The sequence below is a fragment of the Bubalus bubalis genome, chromosome 17, assembly GCF_019923935.1.
Source record: "Bubalus bubalis isolate 160015118507 breed Murrah chromosome 17, NDDB_SH_1, whole genome shotgun sequence".
NCBI lineage: Eukaryota > Metazoa > Chordata > Mammalia > Artiodactyla > Bovidae > Bubalus > Bubalus bubalis.
In genome coordinates this window covers 55,109,723-55,133,245 of record NC_059173.1, presented here as the reverse complement: position 1 = coordinate 55,133,245, position 23,523 = coordinate 55,109,723, and the positions used below count along the sequence as shown (strand labels likewise).

Genomic DNA, 23,523 nt, shown 5'->3' with positions numbered 1-23,523 from the left:
GTGTCAGTTTTCTTTCTGGGTCACTGTTAACAGAGGAAATTATAATTACATGAAGCAAACTGAAAAAAGTCTCAAATTAGCAAAAAAATAAATTATATTACATTTTTTCTACTCACAAGTATATTAGATTAAGCACACATATTTTGGGCACTTATGTTAGACACTATATATATACACTTATCATTGCTATTCTGTGTTGCCCCGTGAGTAACACAGCTCTACAGTGCCTTATGTGTTTGTGAAATAAATCAACTATATATAATTTGTACCTCCTAAATTCCTGCATGGTGTTAAATAATAATACCACATTTCCCCAAAGTAAGTATATACCACACATGAGAGGGTGCACAGTTGTGACAGGAGTTGGCAGAATATCACTGGAGAATGGAGAGGGAATTTGAAAAAGGCCTGAAGCCAGATCTTCTCTTTTTACTGTAAAAAACCAAAATCCCTTCCGATTCCTGCTGCTGCTGCTGCTAAGTCACTTCAGTCGTGTCCGACTCTGTGTGACCCCATAGACGGCAGCCCACCAGGCTCCCCCTTCCCTGGGATTCTCCAGGCAAGAACACTGGAGTGGGTTGCCGTTTCCTTCTCTAATGCATTAAAGTGAAAAGTGAAAGTGAAGTCACTCAGTCGTGTCCGACTCCTAGTGACCCCATGGACTGCAGCCCAGCAGGCTCCTCCGCCCATGTGGTTTTCCAGGCAAGGGTACTGGAGTGGGGTGCCATTGCCTTCTCCGTTCCAATTCCTAGTTAGAGGCAATGTAATAGAGACATGAGATGCAGCCAATGTACTCATCCCCTTTTGGAAGAGCACGATTCTGTTGTGTGCCCTGGTGTTGTGCCTGAGGACTTGCACATCTTCCCAAATCATGTAGGAGCCCCTCTTCATCTATAGATTCCACATAATACACATTAAACTTAGAAAGGAAATTCTAAGTTCCTTTCCACCCCACCCCCTCATGGACATCTGTGCTTATTGGCACCATACTTCTAACCAGCTAGGTGGGGCCGAGAGTGCCCCTCCCTTTTGTCACCTCTTTGCCAAACACAATATTTAGCACTAGAACATGGCACTTATCAACTAAGCATAAAGCCAGTTAGTCTTAACCAAGAAACTAAATAGTTGTGAGAGTGAAAATGAATCCAGATGAATAGACTCTTCTGAAGAGGATTTAGATCGAATGTTACTTACTAGTATTTAGGAAAGAAACTGATAATCTCTGGTCTCAGAATTAGAAAATGAAAATTGACTAACAGGAAATAACCTCAACATGAATTGAACTAAAAATCAATCTACTACATCATAAAAAAATTTTTTTTCAGTGTATTCTATTGTATTTTCAATTTTCAAGCTAATTTGTTCCAAGGAAGCATCAAAGATACTAACGCCTTTTTTTTTTTTTAAGCTGGAAGATGATATCTTAGCTAACAAGATGTACCTTACAAAAATCACAGATTTTGTACATAACATCACTTCAAATAATTGGCTTTATATTGAGTTTTCAGTTCTTGGATTTATAGGTAAGCAGTGGATCTATTTTTGTGGGGTCAATTTAGTACATAATAATCTTAAAAGTTTTTAAGAACTTATCAAAGAGATTGTTACTCAATGGAAAGGAATGGCATAATTTCTATAAAGATACTATTAGTTTAGCAGAAAAATTAGATCAAGGATCTGAATTTCAGAAAATGTGTTTTTAAACCAAATTTTTTGTAGATAAACAGTATAAATAAGCAGATTGACATATATTCACATGTTATAAAAACATAAGGCAACTACTACTTATTAATGCTAGCTCTGAGTCTGACACATATTAGCACAGTGACTAAGATGTACTTCTGTTTTACGTGAAAAATATTGAAACTCAAAAAATTAAAGTTATAGAGGAAGGAATTTTAACAGGACTATTGTACTCTGAAGTCCTTTCAATTTCTAGTATGCTGAAGCTAACATGCTTAAAAAATGTAAAAACATACGAATTATACCCAGCACAGAAAACTTCCTAAAATTGTGCCCATGGTGTATTGTTTTTATAATTCTTTTATAGACCTTCCTTTTGCTTCCTTCCATTTTTTCCTTCCATCCTTCTCTCCTGTTTTCTTTTATTTAACCCTCACTGCAGGAGGCCAAGTTACCTAACTCGCTTCATATTGCATTTCATCTTTGTTTACAAGCAGGAGCCCTTTTTTATTCCTCTGTTTAAAGCCCACCCCCAACTTCTACCCACTCTCATGATAGGTTTGCACTCAATATATTTCAGTCAGATTATGCATATAAATACCAGATACCATGCAGCAAAGGATTTGGTGTTCATTGTGTTTGTACTTGTTTAAAATTTACATAAATGGTGATTTGATAAACATATTTCTATTCCTTATGTTTTTGTCCACAAAACTAGATTTTATAGCTGTCTATAGGTTGCTTTATGTTCATTTTCCTTATTGTTGCATAAGTGCTACATAATAATCTATTTGACTTGTCCATTCCCAGAGTGGTGGACCTTGACTGCTTCCAGCTGTCTGCTGCCACAAAGAAATGGAGTGATATATATGTGCCCTGGGATGGGATCACTGGGGTGAATGTAGCCAGGTCTCACAAGTACTGCCAGATTGCTCTGCAGGTTGACTGTGTAGTATATACTCTCATATGCAATGCATCTGAGTTCCTGCTTCCCCATATACTTGATAACATTTGATTTTATCCATTAAAATTTTTGTTTGCCATGGGGAGGAGAATAAAGCATTTCTCTGATTGCTAGTAAAATCCGTCTATTCTTCTATATCTACCACTTCATATACTGACCACTTTTCCCCCCAAACTTTCTGTAAAGTGGTGTGGAATCCAATTTTAAAACTCTGAAAGTTTTTTTTTTTTTTCCTCAGCTTTGATTACAATAAAGAGAAAAATTGTAGGTGACAGTAATACCCATTGAAAGCTTGGAGAGATAATTTTGTTGGTTTATTACTTTGAGAATTTTAAATTCTTTTTGCTTTTCTCAGAAAAATCAGGTAGAAGGATAGAGAGTATTCACAAGAGCACATTGAGCAAGAAACACTGTATATATGATAGTGAATTCTTATTTAAGCTTAAATCTATAAAGGCTTCATTTTCTTTGTTATAATAACAATTCTGTTTTTCAGTATTTTCTAAAAATATGCGCTTGCTAAATAGAATTTTCAGAATGCTGGCAGCAGATAAAGAAAACATGTTAAATCAACTATTTCTATCATTAAATCACTTGTTTTGGTTACTATATACATAGGTGCCTAAAATTCAAATACAACCATATACTTGAAGTGACCCATATAGACTCAAGTCCTAGTGAAAAATGAAATGCCTACATCCTAGTATCATATTTATTAGGTGGCTAGATGTGTTTTACACTGTTTAAGGTCAAAATTTACCTGAATCTTATACCTTCAGCTTTATTTTCAAGTTAAAGATGCAATATGTTAGAAATAAATAATTAGATGTAATGAAATCATACTTTAAAATACAGTAAATCTTTAAAAATCATAAATACAAAAAAATAACATTCTTATAAAATAATGTTCAAATATTGAAATAATACTCTATTTTATTCAAAATTAAGCACTAAAAGTAAAAAATGTAGTATGTTGATAATGTTCTATGTAAATAAGCTTACAAATCATAGTTTCTGAAAAACTGAGTGAAAGGTTACAGGTCCTAAACTTTCCATTTTATTTATATATCTTGCAAGTGGTTTAAACAGTTGAGCCTCCTTAGTTATCAAAGTTAATTTCCTGAGAGTATTCACGATTCTAAACTTGCTTCTTACTTGTCCCACCAAAAGTGGTAACTCTTAATACTGAAGCAGATATATGATTTTGCTTCATCATCCTCCAGCTTCATTAATGCTTTAAGCTTTGCAAGGAATAGATATATTTAATTTTTAATATTTTTGTACTCTTTCCCATGTTAATGGAATGAATAACTATATATAAGGGCTATGTTTTGGTGTGTGGTATAAACACTGAGGAGTTATTGGGCTTTGTTTATTTTTTCTCCATAGGAAAGCTATTTAAATCTGAAGATTTAATTGACTTTGTACGTTTTTTTTTAATGTTCTACAAAGATAAACCCATAGATTTGCTCTTGGGGGACATTTTTCTGGTAAAGATGTGTACCCCAGGAGAACCTCTTGTGAGTATTTCTTTACTTTGTATTTTTAGGAAAATACTCTCTGATGTAATTACCTAAATTTTATTTACAAATTTTAGTGCATCAATTTTCTTAAACTGGGTATTTATATATATTTTTAAAAAGAATTGATGTAAACATATACCTGTTACAAATATTATTTCAAAGTATATCACCTAAGTATAAAAGATAAGACTACAAAATTTTTAGAAGAAAACATGGGAAAAAAATCTTTAGGACCCAGGATTAGATGAAGAATTCTTAGACATGACATAGAATGCTTGATCCATTTTTAAAAGTTGATAAATTGGACTTCAATAAAATTAAAACCTTTTGTGTTGCAAAATTTACTGTTAAGAGAAGGCACTGCAGGATAGGAAAAGATATTTGTAAATTCCATGTCTAACAAAGACTTGTATTCAGAATATATAGACAATTTTCAAAACTCAACAACAGGAAAATAATCCAGTTGAAAAATAGGCATAAGACTTGAACGGACTCTTATCAAGGTATTTTCTCCTTTACTGCAGTAAGCAATGAATTCAGCTTTGCTTCATCAACAAGTTATTTGAGTGGTTATTTTGGGCAAGCAAGAATTTGATAATACCATCCTACTGAAACTTTTATTAATAGATTAAAGGTATTACTACATTTCCTATATTTTAAGCCCTCAACTAACTTTATCTGAACTTTAGTTTCAAATTAACTGTACATTATTTAATGACTTTACAGTTTTAAAAACAATTTTAATACAGTATTTTCCTACATGTTAACATCAGTAGAAATGAATTTAAGCCTGCTGTTTAACATTATTATGCACATAAATTTGAGATGTATTTTAATGAATTTTATATGTATACATTACATAAATAATGATAGCAATTATAATAATTTTTAAAACTATTTTATTGATGTATAGTTGATTTACAATGCTGTATTAATTTCTACTGTACAGCAGAATGATTCAGTTATACATATATATATATATATATACACATTCTTTTTCATATTCTTTTTTCATTATGGTTTCTTAAAGGATGTTGAATATAGTTCCCTGTACTATATACAGTGGGACCTTGTTGTTTATCCATTAAATATATAATAGTTTGCATCTGCTAACCCCAAACTCCCAGCCCATCCCTTCCCCACCCCGTCTCCCTCTTGGCAACCACAGGTCTGTAATCCATGTCTAGTGAGCTTGTTTCTTTTTTGTAGATAAGTTCATTTGTGTCATATTTTAGATTCCAGATATAAGTGATCGCATATGACATTTTTCTTTCTCTGTCTGACTCTCTTCCTTGGTATGATACTCTCTAGGTCCATCCATGTTGTTGCAAATGGCATTATTTCATTTTTTATGCCTCAGTCATATTCCATTGTATATATGTACCACATCTTCTCAAATGCTTGTTTTTAATAGGGGTGATAATGTCACAGGCCATCTTTCTTATTTTTATTTTTAAGAAGATTATCCAAATCTTTTTCCATGAATATAATACTGGTTTTTTAAAATCATTTTTGTTTTAAGGAGAAATTGAAGAGGGAGTAATTTAGTTTTGAAATTAATAAATGGGGAGAGAATAATGTAGACCAAGAGAAATGGATAGATGGGAAAATATTGGAAAGTTTATATTACTGGAATAGAGAGGAGAGGAAAATTATAGTTCACACAATAGACGCCTGATTTTCTGAGCTTTCCAGATGACTCAGTGGTAAAGAATCCGCCTATAACATAGGTGACGCACAGGAGACTTGTGTTCCATGCCTGGGTTAGGGAGATCCCCTGGAGTAGGAAATGGCAATCCACTCCACTATTCTTGCCTGGAAAATTTCATGGACAGAGGAGCCTGGCAGGCTATAGTCTGCGGGATCACAAAGAGTTGGATAAGACTGAACAAGCAAGCCTGATTTTCTAGTGAACTAATAGAGTTCATGAAAGAAAATACATGCTTTTGTATCTCGATTTCTTTGTTCCATTATTCTTATAAAGAAAAAGCTAAGAATTTAAATGTTTTGTTTAAATTTTAAAATAGTAATATAGAATCCAGGAAAAAACTAATAAAAGGTTCTGCCACCAGTAAATGCAATAAAAATGAGTATTTGGATTTTTACACAAGATTGTTTTTTCTCTTACAGGAAAAATGTATAGAACGAAATAAGCATATTCGTATTCGATATAAACCTTCTCTTTTCCAGCATGTGGGTATACAGTCATCATACCCTGGAAGAGAACAGTATTTCAAAGTAAGTGTTTTGAAATTTAGTTGTGTAATACACAAGGCTTCATGAGCTTATATTATTTAGAAAAGGAATGATGAGAACATGAGAGGCTATCAAAATTGTCTAAACACAATTCATCTTATGACAGAAGTATTTGTTATGAAGAGCAATCAACTTTACAAGATCCAGGTTATCTATCATAGTTAGAAAAATCCAGCCTATGTAAACTTCTATGCCTTACTCTGCTCAGCTGTATAATTTAAATAATGAAACTAAAAAGGTGTTTTGAAAATTATAGTAAAATTCAGCATTTTAGTTTAATATTCAGAATTATAAAAGAATATTTCAAAAATAAAATGCCTCTGTTATTGAATTTAATGTAGCAGCATTCTTTTTCAGATCACTGTTTACCAAATGAACAAAACTTTAGCATCATTTGATTTTTAATCATTCCTAAGTTTTTCATCATTTTCAAAAACAATGTTATTTATAATTGACTTAGCATCTTGGTGGAGTAGAAAGAGCAAAGACTTCAGAGTCAAAACAATCAATTTTTAGTTGTGATGACTTAACTTATATGCAGAGTACATCATGAGAAACGCTGGACTGGAAGAAGCACAAGCTGGAATCAAGATGCCTGGAGAAATATCAATAACCTCAGATATGCAGGTGACACCACCCTTATGGCAGAAAGTGAAGAGGATCTAAAAAGCCTCTTGATGAAAGTGAAAGTGGACAGTGAAAAAGTTGGCTTAAAGCTCAACATTCAGAAAACGAAGATCATGGCATCCGGTCCCATCACTTCAGGGGAAATAGATGGGGAAACACTGGAAACAGTGTCAGACTTTATTTTTTGGGGCTCCAAAATCACTGCAGATGGTGACTGCAGCCATGAAATTAAAAGACGCTTACTCCTTGGAAGAAAAGTTATGACCAACCTAGATAGCATATTCAAAAGCAGAGACATTACTTTGCCAACAAAGGTTCGTCTAGTCAAGGCTATGGTTTTTCCTGTGGTCATGTATGGATGTTAGAGTTGGACTGTGAAGAAGGCTGAGCGCCGAAAAATTGATGCTTTTGAACTGTGGTGTTGGAGAAGACTCTTGAGAGTCCCTTGGACTGCAAGGAGATCCAACCAGTCCATTCTGAAGGAGATCAGCCCTGGGATTTCTTTGGAAGGAATGATGCTAAAGCTGAAACTCCAATACTTTGGCCACCTCATGCGAAGAGTTGACTCATTGGAAAAGACTCTGATGCTGGGGGGGATTTGGGGCAGGAGGAGAAGGGGACGACAGAGGATGAGATGGCTGGATGGCATCACTGACTCGATGGCCGTGAGTCTGGTTGAACTCCGGGAGTTGGTGATGGATAGGGAGGCCTGGCATGCTGTGATTCATGGGGTTGCAAAGAGTAGGACACAACTGAGCGACTGAACTGAACTGAACTGACCTGTGTACCTGAGACTGGGCAAGCCCTATCACTCTTCTGAGCTTTCTTTGTCTACAGAATGAGGTTGACATGAATGAGCCTTAAGATTTCTTTCACCTCTGCAATGCTGTTGGCATTGCTATCCTTCTTAGCTTCCTCACACAACAAAGCTAATGATTGCTTTAATACTCTCAGTTGAAATGAGACAAATGCACATGTACACCCTCTCATCATTTCATTCATTATTCGTCTGCCCTCTTTCCACCTTTTCTATCATTTTGCCTGTTCATACTGTTCATGGGGTTCTCAAGGCAAGAATACTGAAGTGGTTTGCCATTCCCTTGTCCAGTGGACCACATTCCGTCAGACCTCTCACCATGACCCATCCGTCTTGGGTGGCCCCACATGATATGGCTTAGTTTCACTGAGTTAGACAAGGCTGCGGTCCGCGTATTTATTGTACTGCACCCTTTGAAACAGTACCTTAGAGTGTGAACTCAGTATACATTAGCTGTTAGCCATCAGGCAAGGTGGAATTCAGGATTTAAAGGGTTTGGTAAACAAGTGTCTGGAATAGTGAAAACTTTTATGAATCTTTATCCAGAAAGTAATATCATCAAAATGCATAAAACATAGTCACAGGTGATGCAGACAGAAATTAGTCTAGGCCTTTTTACTTGCTGATACTATTATAAAGGGATTCTTTTTTTCCTTTATATATCTATTTTACAAATAAGATATTTTAACCTATCTTTGTAAATTCATGACAGATTAAGGAGAATATACATCTAATCACTCATAGTTTGATGTTATAATCTTAACTTTTTTTTAATTCTTTATACTGCATAAAACAGAAAGAAATAGCAATTTAATGATGTGTAAAATATGATTGTATTAAATTATTTTAAAAATTTCCAACAGGATATCTATTATTAGGAATTTCAAAATTTAACACCTTCTTTAAAAATGATCAGAATCATTTGGAAAAAATGGCATATTAAGGATTAGACTATTTCTCAACTTTCTTCATAGTGGGTAAGAGATTACATCATATTACAGAAAGTTAAACCATCAATAATAAGGGTAAGTATAAAAATTGATATAAATATATAGAAAATTGTCAGTCATCAATGTGTTATTTTATATCCTTATGTTTGAAATGTTTTTAAATTTTATGCATGTAACTTTCTAACATTCACTAATACTTTGTTTCATAAGGATCAATTTCCTTTTCCCTTTTTATCATGTACTGTAAAGGGGAATATAATATCATGTACTGTAAAAGAGGAACTTCTTTTTCCCTTTTTATCATGCACTGTGGATGTACAATGAATTTGGAGACAATAGATCTGAGTTTGAAGCCACATTCTTTCAAATAGGTGCACCATTATGGATAAATCACTAAAATACTATGCTAACTGAAAAAAGCCAGGTGCAAAAGACTACATATTGTAGGATTCTATTTATATAAAATTCTAAAGCAAGCAAACCTGGCTATCTCATTATGATTTTAATTTATATATCTTTAATGACCAGTGATGTTGAGCATCTTTTCATGTAATCACATGTAATTACATTACATCTTTTTATGTAATTTTATACATAATTATGTATAATGAAATATACTTAGGATATATCCTAAGTATATTTCATTATATGTATTTTATGAAAAATCTGTTCAAATATTTGCCCATTTAAAAAATTTGGTTGTTTGTCTTTTTAGTTTTGAATTGTAATAATTCTGTTTATAGTCTGACCACAAGTCTCAGCTTTGCCTTGTTCTCTCATTTTCTTTTTTTTTTTAAATTTTATTTTATTTTTAAACTTTACAATATTGTATTAGTTTTGCCAAATATCAAAATGAATCCGCCACAGGTATATCTGTGTTCCCCATCCTGAACCCTCTTCCCTCCTCCCCATACCCTTCCTCTGGGTCGTCCCAGTGCCAGCCCCAAGCATCCAGTATCGTGCATCGAACCTGGACTGGCGACTCGTTTCATACATGATATTATACATGTTTCAATGCCATTCTCCCAAATCTCCCCACCCTCTCCCTCTCCCACAGAGTCCATAAGACTGATCTATACATCAGTGTCTCTTTTGCTGTCTCATACACAGGGTTATTGTTACCATCTTTCTAAATTCCATATATATGCGTTAGTATACTGTATTGGTGTTTTTCTTTCTGGCTTACTTCACTCTGTATAATAGGCCAGTTTCATTCACCTCATTAGAACTGATTCAAATGTATTCTTTTTAATGGCTGAGTAATACTCCATTGTGCATATGTACCACAGCTTTCTTACCCATTCATCTGCTGATGGGCATCTAGGTTGCTTCCATGTCCTGGCTATTATAAACAGTGCTGCAATGAACATTGGGGTACACGTGTCTCTTTCCCTTCTGGTTTCCTCAGTGTGTATGCCCAGCAGTGGGATTGCTGGATCATAAGGCAGGTCTATTTCCAGTTTTTTAAGGAATCTCCACACTGTTCTCCAGAGTGGCTGTACTAGTTTGCATTCCCACCAACAGTGTAAGAGGGTTCCCTTTTCTCCACACCCTCTCCAGCATTTATTGCTTGTCGACTTTTGGATCACAGCCATTCTGACTGGTGTGAAATGGTACCTCATAGTGGTTTTGATTTGCATTTCTCTGATAATGAGTGATGTTGAGCATCTTTTCATGTGTTTGTTAGCCATCTGTATGTCTTCTTTGGAGAAATGTCTATTTAGTTCTTTGGCCCATTTTTTGATTGGGTCATTTATTTTTCTGGAGTTGAGCTGTAGGAGTTGCTTGTATATTCTCGAGATTAGTTGTTTGTCAGTTGCTTCATTTGCTATTATCTTCTCCCATTCTGAAGGCTGCCTTTTCACCTTGCTAATAGTTTCCTTTGTTGTGCAGAAGCTTTTAAGTTTAATTAGGTCCCATTTGTTTATTTTTGCTTTTATTTCCAATATTCTGGGAGGTGGGTCATAGAGGATCCTGCTGCGATGTATGTCAGAGAGTGTTTTGCCTATGTTCTCCTCTAGGAGTTTTATAGTTTCTGGTCTTACGTTGAGATCTTTAATCCATTTTGAGTTTATTTTTGTGTACCGTGTTAGAAAGTGTTCTAGTTTCATTCTTTTACAAGTGGTTGACCAGTTTTCCCAGCACCACTTGTTAAAGAGATTGTCTTTAATCCATTGTATATTCTTGCCTCCTTTGTCAAAGATAAGGTGTCCATATGTGCGTGGACTTAACTCTGGGCTTTCTATTTTGTTCCATTGATCAATATTTTTGTCTTTGTGCCAGTACCATACTGTCTTGATAACTGTGGCTTTGTAAGAGAGCCTAAAGTCAGGTAGGTTGATTCCTCCAGTTCCATTCTTCTTTCTCAAGATAGCTTTGGCTATTCGAGGTTTTTTGTATTTCCATACAAATTGTGAAATTATTTGTTCGAGCTCTGTGAAGAATACCATTGGTAGCTTGATAGGGATTGCATTGAATCTATAGATTGCTTTGGGTAGTATACTCATTTTCACTGTATTGATTCTTCCAATCCATGAACATGGTATATTTCTCCATCTATTAGTGTCCTTTTTGATTTCTTTCACCAGTGTTTTACAGTTTTCTATATATAGGTCTTTAGTTTCTTTAGGTAGATATATTTCTAAGTATTTTATTCTCTCCGTTGCAATGGTGAATGGAATTGTTTCCTTAATTTCTCTTTCTGTTTTCTCATTATTAGTGTATAGGAATGCAAGGGATTTCTGGGTGTTGATTTTATATCCTGCAACTTTACTATAGTCATTGATTAGTTCTAGTAATTTTCTGGTGGGGTCTTTAGGGTTTTCTATGTAGAGGATCATGTCATCTGCAAACAGTGAGAGCTTTACTTCTTCTTTTCCAATTTGGATTCCTTTTATTTCTTTTTCTGCTCTGATTGCTGTGGCCAAAACTTCCAAAACTATGTTGAATAGTAATGGCAAAAGTGGGCACCCTTGTCTTGTTCCTGACTTTAGAGGAAATGCTTTCAATTTTTCACCATTGAGGATAATGTTTGCTGTGGGTTTGTCATATATAGCTTTGATTATGTTGAGGTATGTTCCTTCTATTCCTGCTTTCTGGAGAGTTTTTTACCCTAAATGGATGTTGAATTTTGTCAAAGGCTTTCTCTGTATCTATTGAGATAATCATATGGTTTTTATTTTTCAATTTGTTAATGTGGTGTATTACATTGATTGATTTGCGGATATTGAAGAATCCTTGCATCCCTGGGATAAAGCCCATTTGGTCATGGTGTATGATCTTTTTAATGTGTTGTTGGATTCTGATTGCTAGAATTTTGTTAAGGATTTTTGCATCTATGTTCATCAGTGATATTGGCCTGTAGTTTTCTTTTTTTGTGGCATCTTTGTCAGGTTTTGGTATTAGGGTGATGGTGGCCTCATAGAATGAGTTTGGAAGTTTACCTTCCTCTGCAATTTTCTGGAAGAGTTTGAGCAGGATAGGTGTTAGCTCTTCTCTAAATTTTTGGTAGAATTCAGCTGTGAAGCTGTCTGGACCTGGGCTTTTGTTTGCTGGAAGATTTTTGATTACAGTTTCAATTTCCATGCTTGTGATGGGTCTGTTAAGATTTTCTATTTCTTCCTGATTGAGTTTTGGAAAGTTGTACTTTTCTAAGAATTTGTCCATTTCTTCCACGTTGTCCATTTTATTGGCATATAATTGTTGATAGTAGTCTCTTATGATCCTTTGTATTTCTGTGTTGTCTGTTGTGATCTCTCCATTTTCATTTCTAATTTTATTGATTTGATTTTTCTCCCTTTGTTTCTTGATGAGTCTGGCTAATGGTTTGTCAATTTTACTTATCCTTTCAAAGAACCAGCTTTTGGCTTTGTTGATTTTTGCTGTGGTCTCTTTTGTTTCTTTTGCATTTATTTCTGCCCTAATTTTTAAGATTTCTTTCCTTCTACTAACCCTGGGGTTCTTCTTCATTTCTTCCTTTTCTAGTTGCTTTAGGTGTAGGATTAGGTTATTTATTTGACTTTTTTCTTGTTTCTTGAGGTATGCCTGTATTGCTATGAACTTTCCCCTTAGGACTGCTTTTAAAGTGTCCCATAGGTTTTGGGTTGTTGTGTTTTCATTTTCATTCGTTTCTATGCAAATTTTGATTTCTTTTTTGATTTCTTCTGTGATTTGTTGGTTATTCAGCAGCGTGTTGTTCAGCCTCCATATGTTGGAATTTTTTTTTTTAATAGTTTTTCTCCTGTAATTGAGATCTAATCTTACTGCATTGTGGTCAGAAAAGATGCTTGGAATGATTTCTATTTTTTTGAATTTACCAAGGCTAGATTTATGGCCCAGGATGTGATCTATCCTGGAGAAGGTTCCATGTGCACTTGAGAAAAAGGTGAAATTCATTGTTTGGGGATGAAATGTCCTATAGATATCAATTAGGTCTAACTGGTCTATTGTATCGTTTAAAGTTTGTGTTTCTTTGTTAATTTTCTGTTTAGTTGATCTATCCATAGGTGTGAGTGGGGTATTAAAGTCTCCCACTATTATTGTGTTATTGTTCATTTCTCCTTTCATACTTGTTAGCGTTTGTCTTACATATTGCGGCGCTCCCGTGTTGGGTGCATATATATTTATAATTGTTATATCTTCTTCTTGGCTTGATCCTTTGATCATTATGTAGTGACCATCTTTCTTTTCACAGTCTTTGTTTTAAAGTCTATTTTATCTGATATAAGTATTGCTACTCCTGCTTTCTTTTGGTCCCTATTTGCATGGAAAATCTTTTTCCAGCCCTTCACTTTCAGTCTATATGTGTCCCCTGTTTTGAGGTGGGTCTCTTGTAGACAACATATGTAGGGGTCTTGTTTTTGTATCCTTTCAGCCAGTCTTTGTCTTTTGGTTGGGGCATTCAACCCATTTACATTTAAGGTAATTACTGATAAGTATGATCCCGTTGCCATTTACTTTATTGTTTTGGGTTCGATTTTATACACCATTTTTGTGTTTCCTGTCTAGAGAATATCCTTTAGTATTTGTTGGAGAGCTGGTTTGGTGGTGCTGAATTCTCTCAGCTTTTGCTTGTCTGAAAAGCTTTTGATTTCTCCTTCATACTTGAATGAGATCCTTGCTGGGTACAATAATCTGGGCTGTAGGTTATTTTCTTTCATCCTTTTAAGTATGTCTTGCCATTCCCTCCTGGCTTGAAGAGTTTCTATTGAAAGATCAGCTGTTATCCTTATGGGTATTCCCTTGTGTGTTATTTGTTGTTTTTCCCTTGCTGCTTTTAATATTTGTTCTTTGTGTTTGATCTTTGTTAATTTGATTAATATGTGTCTTGGGGTGTTTCGCCTTGGGTTTATCCTGTTTGGGACTCTCTGGGTTTCTTGGACTTGGGTGATTATTTCCTTCCCCATTTTAGGGAAGTTTTCAACTATTATCTCCTCAAGTATTTTCTCATGGTCTTTCTTTTTGTCTTCTTCTGGGACCCCTATGATTCGAATGTTGTAGCGTTTAATATTGTCCTGGAGGTCTCTGAGATTGTCCTCATTTCTTTTAATTCGTTTTTCTTTTGTCCTCTCTGATTCATTTATTTCTACCATTCTATCTTCTAATTCACTAATCCTATCTTCTGCCTCTGTTATTCTACTATTGTTGCCTCCAGAGTGCTTTTAATTTCGTTTATTGCATTATTCATTATATATTGACTCTTTTTTATTTCTTCTAAGTCCTTGTTAAACCTTTCTTGCATCTTCTCAATCCTTGCCTCCAGGCTATTTATCTGTGATTCCATTTTGATTTCAAGATTTTGGATCAATTTCACTATCATTATTCGGAATTCTTTATCAGGTAGATTCCCTATCTCTTCCTCTTTTGTTTGGTTTGGTGGGCATTTATCCTGTTCCTTTATCTGCTGGGTATTCCTCTGTCTCTTCATCTTGTTTAAATTGCTGAGTTTGGGGTGTCCTTTCTGTATTCTGGCAGTTTGTGGAGTTCTCTTTATTGTGGCGTTTCCTCGCTGTGTGTGGGTTTGTACAGGTGGCTTGTCAAGGTTTCTTGGTTAGGGAAGCTTGTGTCGGTGTTCTGGTGGGTGGAGCTGTATTTCTTCTCTCTCCTTTCGAAGAGTTGGGTTGCTTTTCTGGGTGCCTGATGTCCTCTGCCGGCATTCAGAAGTTGTTTTGTGGAATTTACTCGGCATTTAAATGTTCTTTTGATGAATTTGTGGGGGAGAAAGTGTTCTCCCCTTCCTACTCCTCCACCATCTTAGCTCCTCCTCTCTCATTTTCTTAACAGCGTCTTTCAGTGAATAAAATTTCAAGGAACAATTGTTTTTAACTTTTTATTTATATTATGGTATAGCCAGTTTGCAATGATGTGATAGTTTCAGGTGAACAGTGAAGGGACACAGCCATAAGTATACATGTATCTACTCTCCCCGTAACTCCTCTCCCATCCAGGCTGGACACAACATTGAGTTCCCTGTGCTCCATGTATACAGTAGGTCTCAAGGAATAATTTTAATTTTGATAGAATTCTCTCCATTCAAACCTTTACTCTCTCAGTATAGTTGTATCATTCATTAGCTCAGTATTCAATGATTTTATAATTATGAAGATATGTATGTTATTTACACTAAAACTACATTGTGTAATCTTTCTACTCATCCTTTATACACAACTTGTTTTCTTTCTTTTTTTTTTTAATTTTATTTAATTTTTAGACTTTAAATAACTGTATTAGTTTTGCCAAATATCAAAATGAATCCGCCACAGGTATACATGTGTTCCCCATCCCGAACCCCCCTCCCTCCTCCCTCCCCATTCCATCCCTCTGGGTCGTCCCAGTGCACCAGCCCCAAGCATCCAGTATCGTGCATCGAACCTGGACTGGCAACTCGTTTCATACATGATATTTTACATGTTTCAATGCCATTCTCCCAAATCTTCCCACCCTCTCCCTCTCTCACAGAGTCCATAAGACTGTTCTATACATCAGTGTCTCTTTTGCTGTCTCGTACACAGGGTTATTGTTACCCTCTTTCTAAATTCCATATATATGCGTTAGTATACTGTATTGGTGTTTTTCTTTCTGGCTTACTTCACTCTGTATAATAGGCTCCAGTTTCATCCACCTCATTAGAACTGATTCAAATGTATTCTTTTTAATGGCTGAATAATACTCCATTGTGTATATGTACCACAGCTTTCTTATCCATTCGTCTGCTGATGGACATCTAGGTTGCTTCCATGTCCTGGCTATTATAAACAGTGCTGCAATGAACATTGGGGTACACGTGTCTCTTTCCCTTCTGGTTTCCTCAGTGTGTATGCCCAGCAGTGGGATTGCTGGATCATAAGGCAGGTCTATTTCCAGTTTTTTAAGGAATCTCCACACTGTTCTCCAGAGTGGCTGTACTAGTTTGCATTCCCACCAACAGTGTAAGAGGGTTCCCTTTTCTCCACACCCTCTCCAGCATTTATTGCTTGTAGACTTTTGGATCACAGCCATTCTGACTGGTGTGAAATGGTACCTCATAGTGGTTTTGATTTGCATTTCTCTGATAATGAGTGATGTTGAGCATCTTTTCATGTGTTTGTTAGCCATCTGTATGTCTTCTTTGGAGAAATGTCTATTTAGTTCTTTGGCCCATTTTTTGATTGGGTCATTTATTTTTCTGGAGTTGAGCTGTAGGAGTTGCTTGTATATTCTCGAGATTAGTTGTTTGTCAGTTGCTTCATTTGCTATTATCTTCTCCCATTCTGAAGGCTGCCTTTTCACCTTGCTAATAGTTTCCTTTGATGTGCAGAAGCTTTTAAGGTTAATTAGGTCCCATTTGTTTATTTTTGCTTTTATTTCCAATATTCTGGGAGGTGGGTCATAGAGGATCCTGCTGTGATGTATGTCAGAGAGTGTTTTGCCTATGTTCTCCTCTAGGAGTTTTATAGTTTCTGGTCTTACGTTGAGATCTTTAATCCATTTTGAGTTTATTTTTGTGTATGGTGTTAGAAAGTGTTCTAGTTTCATTCTTTTACAAGTGGTTGACCAGATTTCCCAGCACCACTTGTTAAAGAGATTGTCTTTAATCCATTGTATATTCTTGCCTCCTTTGTCAAAGATAAGGTGTCCATATGTGCGTGGATTTATCTCTGGGCTTTCTATTTTGTTCCATTGATCTATATTTCTGTCTTTGTGCCAGTACCATACTGTCTTGATAACTGTGGCTTTGTAGTAGAGCCTGAAGTCAGGTAGGTTGATTCCTCCAGTTCCATTCTTCTTTCTCAAGATAGCTTTGGCTATTCGAGGTTTTTTGTATTTCCATACAAATTGTGAAATTATTTGTTCGAGCTCTGTGAAGAATGCTGTTGGTAGCTTGATAGGGATTGCATTGAATCTATAGATTGCTTTGGGTAGTATACTCATATTCACTGTATTGATTCTTCCAATCCATGAACATGGTATATTTCTCCATCTGTTAGTGTCCTCTTTGATTTCTTTCACCAGTGTTTTACAGTTTTCTATATATAGGTCTTTAGTTTCTTTAGGTAGATATATTCCTAAGTATTTTATTCTTTCTGTTGCAATGGTGAATGGAATTGTTTCCTTAATTTCTCTTTCTGTTTTCTCATTATTAGTGTATAGGAATGCAAGGGATTTCTGGGTGTTGATTTTATATCCTACAACTTTACTATAGTCATTGATTAGTTCTAGTAATTTTCTGGTGGAGTCTTTAGGGTTTTCTATGTAGAGGATCATGTCATCTGCAAACAGTGAGAGCTTTACTTCTTCTTTTCCAATTTGGATTCCTTTTATTTCTTTTTCTGTTCTGATTGCTGTGGCCAAAACTTCCAAAACTTGAGGGGAGGAGCCAAGATGGTGGAGGAGTAGGACGGGGAGAACACTTCTCCCCCAAAAATTCATCAAAAGAGCATTTAAACGTCGAGTAAATTCCACAAAACAACTTCTGAATGCCGGCAGAGGACATCAGGCACCCAGAAAAGCAACCCAACTCTTCGAAAGGAGAGAGAAGAAATACAGCTCCATCCACCAGAACACCGACACAAGCTTCCCTAACCAAGAAACCTTGACAAGCCACCTGTACAAACCCACACACAGCGAGGAAACGCCACAATAAAGAGAACTCCACAAACTGCCAGAATACAGAAAGGACACCCCAAACTCAGCAATTTAAACAAGATGAAGAGACAGAGGAATACCCAGCAGATAAAGGAACAGGATAAATGCCCACCAAACCAAACAAAAGAGGAAGAGATAGGGAATCTACCTGATAAAGAATTCCGAATAATGATAGTGAAATTGATCCAAAATCTTGAAATCAAAATGGAATCACAGATAAATAGCCTGGAGGCAAGGATTGAGAAGATGCAAGAAAGGTTTAACAAGGACTTAGAAGAAATAAAAAAGAGTCAATATATAATGAATAATGCAATAAGTGAAATTAAAAGCACTCTGGAGGCAACAATAGTAGAATAACAGAGGCAGAAGATAGGATTAGTGAATTAGAAGATAGAATGGTAGAAATAAATGAATCAGAGAGGACAAAAGAAAAACGAATTAAAAGAAATGAGGACAATCTCAGAGACCTCCAGGACAATATTAAACGCTACAACATTCGAATCATAGGGGTCCCAGAAGAAGAAGACAAAAAGAAAGACCATGAGAAAATACTTGAGGAGATAATAGTTGAAAACTTCCCTAAAATGGGGAAGGAAATAATCACCCAAGTCCAAGAAACCCAGAGAGTCCCAAACAGGATAAACCCAAGGCGAAACACCCCAAGACACATATTAATCAAATTAACAAAGATCAAACACAAAGAACAAATATTAAAAGCAGCAAGGGAAAAACAACAAATAACACACAAGGGAATACCCATAAGGATAACAGCTGATCTTTCAATAGAAACTCTTCAAGCCAGGAGGGAATGGCAAGACATACTTAAAAGGATGAAAGAAAATAACCTACAGCCCAGATTATTGTACCCAGCAAGGATCTCATTCAAGTATGAAGGAGAAATCAAAAGCTTTTCAGACAAGCAAAAGCTGAGAGAATTCAGCACCACCAAACCAGCTCTCCAACAAATACTAAAGGATATTCTCTAGACAGGAAACACAAAAATGGTGTATAAAATCGAACCCAAAACAATAAAGTAAATGGCAACGGGGTCATACTTATCAGTAATTACCTTAAAAGTAAATGGGTTGAATGCCCCAACCAAAAGATAAAGACTGGCTGAATGGATACAAAAACAAGACCCTTACGTATGTTGTCTACAAGAGACCCACCTCAAAACAGGGGATGCATACAGACTGAAAGTGAAGGGCTGGAAAAAGATTTTCCATGCAAATAGGGACCAAAAGAAAGCAGGAGTAGCAATACTCATATCAGATAAAATAGACTTTAAAACAAAGACTGTGAAAAGAAAGATGGTCACTACATAATGATCAAAGGATCAAGCCAAGAAGAAGATATAACAATTATAAATATATATGCACCCAACACAGGAGTGCCGCAGTATGTAAGACAAACGCTGACAAGTATGAAAGGAGAAATGAACAATAACACAATAATAGTGGGAGACTTTAATACCCCACTCACACCTATGGATAGATCAACTAAACAGAAAATTAACAAAGAAACACAAACTTTAAACGATACAATAGACCAGTTAGACCTAATTGATATCTATAGGACATTTCATCCCAAAACAATGAATTTCACCTTCTTCTCAAGCGCACATGGAACCTTCTCCAGGATAGATCACATCCTGGGCCATAAATCTAGCCTTGGTAAATTCAAAAAAATAGAAATCATTCCAAGCATCTTTTCTGACCACAATGCAGTAAGACTAGATCTCAATTACAGGAGAAAAACTATTAAAAAATCCAACATATGGAGGCTGAACAACACGCTGCTGAATAACCAACAAATCACAGAAGAAATCAAAAAAGAAATCAAAATTTGCATAGAAACGAATGAAAATGAAAACACAACAACCCAAAACCTGTGGGACACTGTAAAAGCAGTCCTAAGGGGAAAGTTCATAGCAATACAGGCACACCTCAAGAAACAAGAAAAAGTCAAATAAATAACCTAACTCTACACCTAAAGCAACTAGAAAAGGAAGAAATGAAGAACCCCAGCATTAGTAGAAGGAAAGAAATCTTAAAGATTAGAGCAGAAATAAATGCAAAAGAAACAAAAGAGACCACAGCAAAAATCAACAAAGCCAAAAGCTGGTTCTTTGAAAGGATAAATAAAATTGACAAACCATTAGCCAGACTCATCAAGAAACAAAGGGAGAAAAATCAAATCAATAAAATTAGAAATGAAAATGGAGAGATCACAACAGACAACACAGAAATACAAAGGGTCATAAAAGACTACTATCAACAATTATATGCCAATAAAATGGACAACGTGGAAGAAATGGACAAATTCTTAGAAAAGTACAACTTTCCAAAATTCGACCAGGAAGAAATAGAAAATCTTAACAGACCCATCACAAGCACAGAAATTGAAACAGTAATCAAAAATCTTCCAGCAAACAAAAGCCCAGGTCCAGACGGCTTCACAGCTGAATTCTACCAAAAATTTAGAGAAGAGCTAACACCTATCCTGCTCAAACTCTTCCAGAAAATTGCAGAGGAAGGTAAACTTCCAAACTCATTCTATGAGGCCACCATCACCCTAATACCAAAACCTGACAAAGATGCCACAAAAAAAGAAAACTACAGGCCAATATCACTGATGAACATAGATGCAAAAATCCTTAACAAAATTCTAGCAATCAGAATCCAACAACACATTAAAAAGATCATACACCATGACCAAATGGGCTTTATCCCAGGGATGCAAGGATTCTTCAATATCCGCAAATCAATCAATGTAATACAACCACATTAACAAATTGAAAAATAAAAACCATATGATTATCTCAATAGATGCAGAGAAAGCCTTTGACAAAATTCAACATCCATTTATGATTTAAAAAAAAAAACCCTCCAGAAAGCAGGAATAGAAGGAACATACCTCAACATAATAAAAGCTATATATGACAAACCCACAGCAAACATTATCCTCAATGGTGAAAAATTGAAAGCATTTCCTTTAAAGTCAGGAACAAGACAAGGGTGCCCACTTTCACAACTTGTTTTCTTTGGGGTTTTAAGTTTGGTTTATTTCAGTGTACTTAAAAACCTCAGATTCTCTGTGAATTATCTAAATCTTTTCTTTATGTATTTGAACATTTCAAAAAATCATGAATGAGGGTTGAATATTGCCAAATGCTTTTCTGCATTTATGTCACTTTCACTTGACAAATTTTTCTCTCCTGGGGCCTTCTGACCGGCTCTGGGAGTTATCTCAGGATCCTCCTCTTTGTCTCTTGAGTTGATTCCCCTATTTTCTGGATTGTGATCTACATCATTCTTCATTTACTTATTTGCTTTTGTGAAGCATGCTGTGGCTGCTGCTAAGCTGCTTCATTCGTGTCCAACTCTGTGCGACCCCACAGACGGCAGCCCATCAGGCTCCCCCGTCCCTGGGATTCTCCAGGCAAGAACACTGGAGTGGGTTGCCATTTCCTTCTCCAATGCATGAAAGTGAAAAGTGAAAGTCAAGCCGCTCAGTCGTGTCTGACTCTTAGAGACCCCATGGACTGTAGCCCACCAGGCTTCTCCATCCATGGGATTTTCCAGGCAACAGTACTGGAGTGGGATGCCATTGAAGTATACCCACCAGTAATTTCTTGAAAAAGATTGTGTGAGATGTAAAGTCTTGGAGAAATAAAACATCTTTAAATGACTTCAGTCTGTTAAACTTAAATGTTAAATTAGCTGGGGAAACAATTCTGAGTTGGAAATGATTCCCCCCATTTTTGAAGGTGTTCAAGGGTATAGCTATTGAAAAGTGGTTAAAGCCATTTTAATTTCTGTTTCTTTATATAAGGTCAATTTCCCCATCTCTAAACCTTTAAAAATGTTCTTGTATTTAAATCTGGTGGGGCTTTTTAATCTGAAAATTCAGGCTTTGATTCTTGGAAAATATTCACAGATTACTCTGTTTATGAATTTTCCCCTTTCCATGATCTTTTTAAGGAACGCGTTTCCTATTTTCTCTATTTGTATTTATTTCTGGGAATGTTTCTAAATTTTATCTTTCATTCTTTGTATTAGAGCGTCTTTTATTTTTTTGCAGGGGAGGGTAGTTTTAATTGGCTGGTTGATTTGGTTGTTTTTTTTGTTTGTTTTGCTAATACACTTTTAATGTCTAAGAACCCCTTTTATTCTCCTAATGTCACTACCTCTTTTTATAACATTTGGTTGTTATTTTGTGATTGAAATTTTAGTAGTTCAACTTAATCCTCTGAGGGCTTCCCTGGTGAAGAATCTGGTGGTAAAGAATTAGGTGGTAAAGAATCTGCCTGCAATGCAGGAGACTGGGGTTCAATCCCTGTGTCAGAAAGTTCCACCTGGAGAAGGGAATGGCAACTCACTTCAGTATTCTTGCCTGAAGAACTCCACAGACAGAGGAGCCTGGCAGCCTTGAGGCTTCCCTGGTGGTTCAGACAGTAAAGAACCTTCCTGCAATGCAGGAGACCCAGGTTTGATCCCTGGGTCATAAAGATCCCGTGGAGAAGGGAATGGCAACCCACTCTAGTATTTTTTCCTGGAGAGGTCCATGGGCCGCAAAGAGTTGGACCCCACTGAGTGACTATCAACTATCTGAGAATTTTAATAGTTTTAAAAAGATTTCTTTTAGAAAATTTTTTATAGTATCTTTTTTTTGGTATAATTTTTGTATAAAATCTTTTTTGTACTTCCTGTATAGTTTCTCTTTCCTCCAGTTTTTTTTTAAAGTAAGTCCCTGTTTTCATGTTAAAGGGTTTTCTCATATATCCAGTGATAGTAGGTAGGTTGTGTGTTCAAATGCAGAGAGCGCTGATTGGAGGATGTAGCACATGGCTGGATTTGTCCCTTTCACTTTGAGAGGAGTGGATAGGTCCTTCTTTTGGGAAGTCTCCCTATGTTAGTATCTTTAGGTCTTGCTTAAATTTCTAGAGAATATGAGAGCCATGTGGGCAAAGACAGATGGAGTTTTCACTGTTCACTTTGTCAGAATTCATTTATTTACCCTGTTTTTCATTACTACCCCTACCCTGGTTTGAGTCTAGGTACCCTGTTTTCCTTTTTAGAGAATTATCCTTCAAGAGTGGAGAAAAGATAGTCACCTAAAATCAAGCGGCCAGAGATGGTCTCTAGAGCTTTAACCACCTCTCAGACAGACTTGCCAGCCACCCCCAGGGTTTTGCCCCACTTTCACCTCCATTTCTAGCAGTACGTGGCGGGTTCTGCCCTGCAGAATGCTTGTCCATTTCCTGCCGGAGGTTTGAGATACAGCTTTCTTAGACATCGTTCATTTTGTTACCTTTGTCTTCTCTCTCACTCTGTAAGATCATGCATTTTCTAAATGGCCTTCAGTGTCGTTTTAAGTGTGAGTTCAAGAAAGAGTGAAAGTACCTGTGTCTGATTCACCATTTTATTAGGCAGACTACTAGTTCATTCTTGCAGCTTTTACTTTTCCATCTCTTCATTTGTTTTTAAACTTCAGAAAACTAAATTTTAATTTCCAGGACTTCCAGTTCATTCTTTTTATGTATTGTTGTTTATTGTTCAGTCGCTCAGTTGTGTCAGA

The 23,523-nt window shown here is 35.9% G+C and overlaps 1 protein-coding gene across 1 annotated transcript in view; it reads left to right on the top strand.

The window, feature by feature from the left end:
- Nucleotides 1-6,583, top strand: part of MGAT4D (MGAT4 family member D) — a 41,454-nt gene extending 34,871 nt beyond the window's left edge. Inside the window, exons 8-10 of the mRNA XM_025268090.3 lie at nt 1,409-1,523; nt 4,037-4,167; nt 6,301-6,583. Coding sequence (XP_025123875.1) covers nt 1,409-1,523; nt 4,037-4,167; nt 6,301-6,453 — 399 coding nt within the window. The 3' untranslated portion in view covers nt 6,454-6,583. The remainder of the gene's footprint in view (nt 1-1,408; nt 1,524-4,036; nt 4,168-6,300) is intronic.
- Nucleotides 6,584-23,523: the final 16,940 nt, after the last annotated feature.